This window comes from Hydra vulgaris, chromosome 08 (assembly GCF_038396675.1).
Source record: "Hydra vulgaris chromosome 08, alternate assembly HydraT2T_AEP".
Classification (NCBI taxonomy): Eukaryota; Metazoa; Cnidaria; class Hydrozoa; order Anthoathecata; family Hydridae; genus Hydra; species Hydra vulgaris.
The window spans coordinates 1,171,981-1,181,488 of record NC_088927.1 but is presented as its reverse complement, the minus strand read 5'-3'; the positions used below and the strand labels follow the sequence as shown (position 1 = coordinate 1,181,488).

General features: G+C 29.0%; 1 protein-coding gene across 1 annotated transcript; it reads left to right on the top strand.

Moving 5' to 3' along the window:
- Positions 1–1,130: 1,130 nt before the first annotated feature.
- On the top strand, positions 1,131–7,459 carry LOC136082906 (piggyBac transposable element-derived protein 3-like). Its single transcript, XM_065802318.1, has 3 exons — positions 1,131–1,238; positions 2,997–3,206; positions 5,612–7,459. The coding sequence occupies exons 1-3, from the start codon at positions 1,131–1,133 to the stop codon at positions 7,457–7,459; spliced, it is 2,166 nt and encodes a 721-aa protein (XP_065658390.1).
- Positions 7,460–9,508: the final 2,049 nt, after the last annotated feature.

Genomic DNA, 9,508 nt, shown 5'->3' with positions numbered 1-9,508 from the left:
TAAAACGTTTTCGACCACATGTTTCAGGCTTTTCTTGAAATTTTATGGCATTTCCTATCATTTTATTATAACACTCAACTAAACAACCAACTTATCTATAAGATTTCCCTGCTGATATCAACTTTCGGATCAGTTCTCGTTTTTCTGCACTACAATGCTTTCCGCGTCCCATTTTATATGTAAATGTCTCATACTAATACGCACTAACATAAAACGAATAAAACAGCAAAAAAAAAAAACAACGCTTGCTATATTCACAATTATTTTTACCGTTATCAGAGTATTTTACAACAAAAGAGTGTGTGGTGCGATTTTATTTTTGGGTCAGAATTGGCATTTTTGATTAAAATCGAGCAACATCAAGCAGTTTTTTTCCCAAAATGATTTGCTTTAGAAAATAAACATGTTTGCTAATATTTTAAACAGCAAAGCTGTAAAAAAAATTTATTTTGCATGGTGTTTTCTAAACAAAAAGGACAATACGCTTAGTGGTGCAATTTTATTTTTCGCAACTGTATATATATATATATATATATATATATATATATACATATATATATATATATATATATATATATATATATATATATATATATATATATATATATATATATATATATATATATATATATATATATCAAATTAGAATCACAGAGAAAAAGTCGGTGTGGTTGAAAGAGAATAACAAGTGCTAGAGTTGATAGAAAAATCAAAAAAGTTATTGAACAAAATTGCAAGATGCCAGCAATAAAACTGAAAAGCGTTTTGAAAAACCATGGCATCAAAATTTCACTTAGATCTTTAAGAAGGAGAAGTTACGAGTTAGGATTTAAGTGTAGAAAACCACTGAAGAAGCCAAAGCCTAAGACTGCGATGATTAAAAAAACGTCTTGCTCGGGCTAAGAAACTTACAGATATAATAACTAAAACTTACAGATATAATAATTAGAGATTGATAAATTATTAAACGTCAACATTGACTGCTTTTTTCAGAATGGATTCAGCGACGAAACTACCTTTGAGACTTTGGAAGACTAAACAACATTTGTGCGCCGCAGACCAAGAGAACAAAACAAACCAGAATGCATTGTAAACATTGTAAAGCACCAAGCATCTATAATGATTCGGTCATGCATATCGAGCAGGGATACCAGTCATCTTTACATTGTACTAGGGAAGATGAAACAAGATCAGTACAAGACTGTCCTGCAGACTTTGCTGATTCCCCAGATAAGAGAGTGATTTTAAAATTGTGAAAAAATAATTTTTATGCATGCTAGTGCTCCATGCCATACCGCAAAACTCATAAAGACATTTCTTGCTAATGAGAGTATCCAGCTTCCCGATTGGCCTGGCCAATCGGGAAGCTGGATACACGCAAAGTCAGTGCTAAGTTTCATAACATGTCACTACGAAGTTTCATAACATGTTTTATATCAATATATTGATTATATAAGAAAAAAATTAAGCCATGATTGCTTCTACTGCATTTTTTAAAAACAAAAAAGATGGAAAGTTAAAAATTGAGCATGGTTAAAAATTTTTAAAAATTGAGCACTTTCAAATTGTATTCTACCAATAGAATACTTAATTTATCCTCTTAGTAAATTGTTTTTCAAAACCAATGGTTTAAAACCTTGCTCTTAAACCACAAACACGTGGTTTAAGAGCAAGGTTTTTTTTTTTTTTTTTTGTATTTCACCGCCTCAAGGCCGAGAAGGCCACTATAGATGAAGAGGCTACTTAATAGTGGGTAAGGTTTTGAACCATTCCAACATTAAAATATTAAAACATTCCAACATCCAAACCATTAGGTTTTAAACCAATCCAACAGAACGCTCAGTTATTTTTGAAATCTCTCTATATAACTCAATGAAGTCTTGACTAAAATTAATAAATTGTTCTGCACTTTGATGTAGAAGATCAAGAAGATCAGTGACAAATTGTTAACATCGTTTATAATCTGGAAATAAGTCCCAGTCCCAACTGGTTTTCAGCCCTTCTATCTCATGTTATATTTTTAACAAATCAAAGCCGAATTAAAACCGAAATTTTGCACTTAGTGCAGCCAAACCAATTCCAAATTTAAACCAACATTTGTTTGTTTCCTAATGGATCATTTTTAAAAGAGGAGGATACATTCTCCTCTTTAAAAAACAACATTTTTGCCTAAATAGTTTTGTGTTTGTTTCTAAATCTTGTTTCTAAATGTCAAATTAAAAGTAAAAGAATTCATTAAAGATTTTGTAACTAAAAAGATTTATAAATTGATATTTTCTTAATAGAAATTTATTACTAAACTTTTTTTATACTATATTAAATTTATTATTATATTATAAAGTCAATTTAAATTTGGACTGAATTGTAAATTTACAAACATTTTACTATAATATAGTAAACATCTGATATGTTAGTAAGTATTTTCTTAACCTGATAAAGGACGCATGGTAAATTTTTTTTCCATGAGACAACCTCCAATTTGAATACATTAAGCGATAAAAAAATTAACATTATGCTAAATTTATTGTAGTAATGTTTGGAACACATAGCACAATCTTTGTTATAAAGTTTTCTTAATAAGCAATTGTGTTATGAGTTATATGTTATCAGTTATATATTTATTTTCAATTCTTTTTCCAACATGAAAAATTTCACAGTGAGATATTTTTTTGCAATACAAGTAAAAGTTCATTTATTGCCACTATGCCGTTTCCAAAAAAGTTCATATATGTATATATTTATATGCATATACATAAATACTTACATAATCATTGTTTATTTTGATTGAAAGGAAATATATGGCTTGGAGATTGTAAAAAAACACCCTAACAACACTTGAGGTAATTAATGGCAGAATTTCAATATAATTTTAATTACTAATAATTTTTAATTTTTCGTGTTAAACAATCCTTTTTTTTCGGAATTTATTTAGATAAAATAGTTTTTTTTTTAATTCTGTTAATTATTTATATATTCCGCTTATGTATGTTTTTTAGTCTGTTAGAACTATTAGTAATCTTATTGGGTATCCAAGTAAGACTTTTTATGGTGATGTATGGCTAACAACAAACAGATCAGAAGAAGATATAGATCATGCTGACTTAGCATATTCAAATGTTGCTCTTCCGTGTCATACTGATGGAATATATTTTTTATATTCACCTGGGTATAATCATTATTTTGATCTGTTATCACAACAGTCTCGCGTTATTATAACAAATTTCATTGTTATAATATTGAGTTATTTTTTAATAATAACAAATTATATGTCAGTAGATTTTAAAAAAGTTGACTACTTGTTTTTCAAAACATTTATTTTTCAAAAAATTTATTTTAAAAACATTAATTGTTGAAAACAAATAAAGTGCCAAAAGTTAATTAGAGACAAATAAATTTTTTATGCTGTCAAAATTTTTTTATGCTGACAAATAATTTTTTTATGCTGTCCAAAAAAAAGGGCACAAGTTTTTAAGATTCAAAGAATCGAGGAAAAACCGTAAAAACATTTAAAATAGCTGGTTTTGCATTCAGTCAAAATTTTAGATGTTTATGCAGCTTAACCAGGTTTAACCAGGTTATGATTAGTTAAAACTATGCATCAATTAAAGTAACTAAACTAATACATAGAAAGCCTTTGTTAAGATCAATGATATAAGATATCAAAGTTTATAACACCTGCCCAGACAACTTAACTAAGTTTTTTTTTCAAAACTCCCAGCAAAATGGCAGCAAGTAACTATTTAAGTTTAAACTTAAGAAGGAGTTAGTAAGAAAGTTAAGATGGAGTTAGTAAGAAAACTGTAAATCTGAGATCCAAAATATGTTAGAGACTTAAGGTACTTTGGCAATAAAAATAAGAACATATAGGGTAAATGAACTATAAATTTAGAAATTTAACTTTCCTTTTTGGAAATTTTTATTTCATAATAACGGTCATTTTTAAAAAATCCCAAAAAAACCTATAAAACCCATAAAACCCAAAAAAACCTATTTGGGTTGGGTTTTTTCCAACCCTGATGGAGTCAGAAAAACATGATGAAAGCGATTTCTAAAAATAAATTTTTGTAATGTATTAAGAGCATGAAGATAAGGGAAAGATTGAGCTTTGGTTGACGGAACAAGAGATAATAGGTTACTCAAGCAGAGAAGTAGTATTTGTAAAAAAGTTGATGACGTGAAACCTTACAATGATAGGAGAGAGCCTAAAGATTGGTTGTAGTTAGAGCAGAAATACATTTTAATGTTTTCTCCATATTTTCTAAATTAGAAAAGGGCATTATTGGATGTTTTACCTTAAATATGACAGCAGTCTTCCATACAAGGACAAATAAAAATTTAATTTTTAAAAGCAAGAACTTAAAGTTTGTGACAATCTTATCTAGTTGATACAAAAATGATGGTATTCTTTTGTATGTCAAAAATGTTTTTAATACTAGATTGATTTTTATTGTTTTTAATACTAGATTGATTACCAATTTTATACCACAATTTTTATACTATATTGTTTAAGTAATTACTGTTGTTTCAATAAAAATTTAGGTTATTTCAATATTTATTATTATTGTTATTATTATTATAAAACAATTAGGCTCTCAGAAGATTCATTAACCACAAATGGTTACTGATTCTGATCTGAGACAAGGCCTTCTCAAACAGGCTGCGACAGCTCATTTTCCGTAAAATTAGCGTAGGCCGACTTTTTTACGGTTAAATTATTTTTTATCCTTGCTTTTGTAAACAAACTTCGGAAACAAATAAAGAGCTTTATGAGGACAAAACATTTTGATTAAATTTCGGAAGCAAATGTTGTAGGAATTTTTTTTACGTCTATAAATAAGTTAATTACAACAAAAATTTAAGTTTTTTAATTTAAGTATTAGAGTATAGCAAAAAATGACTAAATCTCATTTTTAAAACAATATGTTTGTTTTAGCTGTTTAACAAATAATAAATTTTTGATAAAAACAAACAAATATATTAAATTTATTTTATTAACCCTATATTGCATACTGTGTCTTTAAATTAACAAACCATCTATATCTGTATTGCATACTGTAAATCGAGGGAAACAATGGTTTACTTGCTAAAGTTGTTTCAAAAGATGTTTTTTAACATTTTGTAAAGTGATTAGTCAGCTATTTTTTATGTTTTTATTAAATGTGCCAGTGTTTTTATAGTAGTAATGAAAGAAGTTGCGAATTTTTTATTTCCTCTTTTAAACTTGAATTTTAACAAAGAAAAAATAAAGGAAGCTCTAATTAAAAATTCTGACTCGTATTGTATGATATCTAAATCATTAAATTCAGTTATTTTGAAATATTTGGTTGAATGATAAGTCAAAAAGAGTTAGCTTTGTGTGTGTGTCTTTAAAGCAACAATATGCATTTTAGATATATTTATATATTTTTTGAGATTATATGTTTTTCTTCTACTGCAGAAAGACATTTAAATGTGTACAGAAAATTAAATATATATTTAAAAATATAAATTTAAGTTAGGAAAACCTTAAGTAGAAATATAACTTTCTCAACCTCTTTGAAGCTCTGTTTAAATATTCTTATCATTCAATTATTATTCTATATATTTTAAGAGTGCTTATTTATTGCTATAGATGAATCCTAAAAGCTTCTATGGATCTTCAAAGAGGTTAAGAATCCCATTTGGAGAGACTGTTTTCCCTGTAGACCAACCTGAGTTTTCTGATGTCAGTGATCTATCGTGTGAATCTGATGAAGACTTTATTACATCAGAGTCAGAATCAGTATATGCTAATTCAGAATCGGATAGTGATGTTTTTGATTGTAATGATCAACAACAAGCACTACAGTTGTCATTCGGTAAAACATATCAACCTCTACAGCCACCACTAACACCAGTATGCCAACCACAGAAAAGAAAACGAAATCTTATTTGGAAGATTAAAGAAGCCGATGATTTTAAGCAAATAAATCTTCCATTTCAAAACAGTAACGGTGAAGAAGATAATAGGAATGTAATCTCAGACGAGCCGATATCATATGTAAGAAGATTTCTAACTGATGAACTTCTTCAAAATATTGTTGACGAGTCTAATAAATATGCGTTACAAAAAAACATAGAGAAGAATTTGCATTTGGACAAAAATGAGTTAGAGCAATTTATTGGCATTTTGTATTTAATGAGTATTGTGAAGCTCCCATCAACACGTATGTACTGGAGCAATGAGTTGTATTTTGAAAAAGTTGCTTCAGTGATGACATTAAACCGATTTGAAAAAATAAAGTTGTTTCTTCATTGTAATGATGACATGCAGCGTCCAGAAAACTGTACTGACAAGCTTTACAAGATACGCCCGATCGTAAACATGTTGAAGGAATCTTTTATTAGCCTGAAGCATGAAGAAATTATGTGTATTGATGAACAAGTTGTTCCTTTTAAGGGAAGATCCTCGTTGAAACAATACAATCCTCAAAAACCTAAAAAGTGGGGTTACAAGTTTTATATCTTGGCTAGTATTGATGGACTTGTTCATAATTTTGAAATACATTCAGGTTCAATTGATGTTTGTAAAGGACAGCCTGATTTGAAAGCATCTGGAAATATTGTGATGCACTTGTTAGTAAATGTACAAAGGCATAAATGGCACAAACTGTTTTTTGACAATTGGTACACTGGATTGGAACTAATAAAAACACTTTATGATCAAGGCATAGCATGCACAGGAACAGTGCGTACAAACAGGCTTCCAAATCTCAACATGCCCACTGATGGTGAATTAAAAAAAGAAGGTAGAGGTTCAACTGCCATTAGGGTTACCTCAGTTGATAATGTTGAGCTTCGCGCTGTGAAATGGTTTGATAACAGGGGCGTTGCATTGCTAACAAGTTATGAAGCGGTGAATCCGATAACCATTGTTAACCGCTGGGATAGAAAATATAAGAAATTTGTTCAAGTCAAAAGACCATCTGTTGTAACCACGTACAACAAATATATGGGTGGAGTAGATCTCCTTGATGGCATGCTGAGTCTGTACAGAATCCACATTCGATCAAAAAAATGGTATCACAAACTCATTTGGCATTTTTTTGATTTAATAGTAGTGCAAGCGTGGATACTCTATTGTAGAGACATGAAAAAGGCACAAGCCTTAAAGAAAGATATTCTCCAACTTCGCATATTTAAGCTTAAAGTTGCAAAATGCTTAGTCCAGTCTAATAAGGTATCAAGCAGTAGGCGAGGCCGACCATCCACTTCTGTTGACCATCTTCATAGAGCAAAAAAGAAAAGGGGTCCTGCTGCAAATATACCTGAGCCATCCACTAGGAAAGACAATATTGGTCATTTTTCTTCTTTTGTAGACAAAAAGGGTCGTTATAAGTACCCAGACTGCACTGGAATAACAAAAGTTTTTTGTGAGAAATGTAAAGTTCATTTATGCTTTACACCTAATTCCAATTGTTTTCGAAAGTTTCATGAGTAATTGAAACTAAAAATATTGTTGAAGTGAAAGATAATTAATAAGATAATAATAATAAAAAATATATTTTAATTGTATTATCTTCCTATGCCAGAATTATACCTAGAGTTATAGCTTTAAGGTTGAGCAATATTAATTTTTGAACACAATTATTATGTAAATATTTGTATTTTTGACTTCTTGTTATGAATTAGTGGCTAATTTATGATATTTACTTCTTTTGATCCATTACTCTTTGACAGTGTAATTGTTTTTAAATATTATCATTACTGCATATTGTTGCTTTAAAGCAACAAAGCCCAAAAGACCTAATTTATGAGGTGCAAACTTTTTTTTGATTACTCCCTGTTTTCTTAGTCCCAAATGAACGTTTTTATAGGATTTTCAATTTTTTTAATCGTATCTGCAATAAATCATGCAATATAGGGTTAAAATTATTTTGACTTTTTTGACTCAAAGTATTTTATTATGAAGTTGAAAGTTTTGCCTGTTTTATTAAACATTCCGTCCCAAAATCTTCAGAGTGTTTTTTACAATAATTGTTTAAAAAAATGTTTGCCAAAAAACCTTTTTAACACTTCAAAGAAGCAATTGAAATTTACTATTGCAGTTAATAAAAATGTCAATTAATCCTCTCTTGCACAGCAATGGTGAAACTTTATTCACAAGTGTCACTTCAAATATAAAAAAACAATAAATAACAAAGTAGACTAAATTGCATGTAATTCTGGAAGTTTGTAAGCAATAAAATCTGCAATATATAAAAAAGCCCTTATTTGCATTTATTTGGCAACTGATCCTCACAATTTTCACATATTGACATATCAAACTCCACATCAAGTTCACAGTTATCACAGTGGTGGTGATCAGGAGGAAATATTGTAAAATCTGTTTGCTCGTCTAGTAACATTCTAGTTTTGTCGATTCTAAATTTTTGAAAAACATTTTGCACAGTAATCAGATATGTGCCACCTTACCCTTGCCGATATTTCCCAATCTGTTTTTCTAGTGCATCTGATTGCATATGTCCTAACAATACATAAGATACACAGCAATTCAACAAATACTTGCTAATCTTTTAGAAGTTTTTTGCAATGCACTCTGGGTATCCATTGTTAACTTTTTCTCTCTTGATTTTGAATTTATGCATTTCAACTTTTCAGCAAAATAAGTAATATAGTTCTCTAAGAAATCTATTTACCAATCATTGACTGAAGTAATAGGCTTTCTTCGAATATCATTTAATCTAATATCTAGACCTTTTGCTTTACTGTTGACAATAAGCCACCACTTGACAACTGTTTTAATAAAAAGTGCAGTATCTTCAGCCTTAGGAAAATTTACATGTAATGCTGCAACTGTTTCATCACAAAAAATTTGAGAACTAATCTAACATTTTGTCGTTCAATTGATTTTGGTGACACTGCTTTTTGTGTTAATGGTGACAACTTAACTATTCGATTATCTTCAGCATGAAGTTGAACTATAAATTTCTATTCTGCAAGTTGCACAGTATCATTATCATTTAGTTGTTTATATTTTAAAGATTGTACTTTTTCAGTGATCCAATTATTTCGAATACATCTTAAAATATGCACTGTGTCATTGAAAAGTATAGTATTCTGAAATATTTTTTGCATTAATATAGTGAAATGTTTTTTGATTTACTCGACAGTTATCCATTATTAACTCAAGAGGCTTTCCACCTGCAATAATAATTTAGTTCTTCACTAAATCCATCACGCTCGTTTGAAAATTTGTTGTAACTTTACAAACTGGAAAAACTTTTATAACAAGTTGTGGGCCACCAAAAAGACAAAGGAGCATTAGTGCTAAAGCTGTTTTTGCTATTTCTTGGACATTTTCTGCTTCACTGTACACAATACCTATAATCAAACAAAATTAACAACTTCTTAAAAAATAATTTTTTTTTAATGATTTATTTTAACTAATTGTGAGTTCTACAATTATTGAAGCTTATCAAGCAATAGTTTAAAAATAAACTAAAAACAAAAATCTTGGCTTTCCAGTTGGAAGTTAAAAATAACTTAC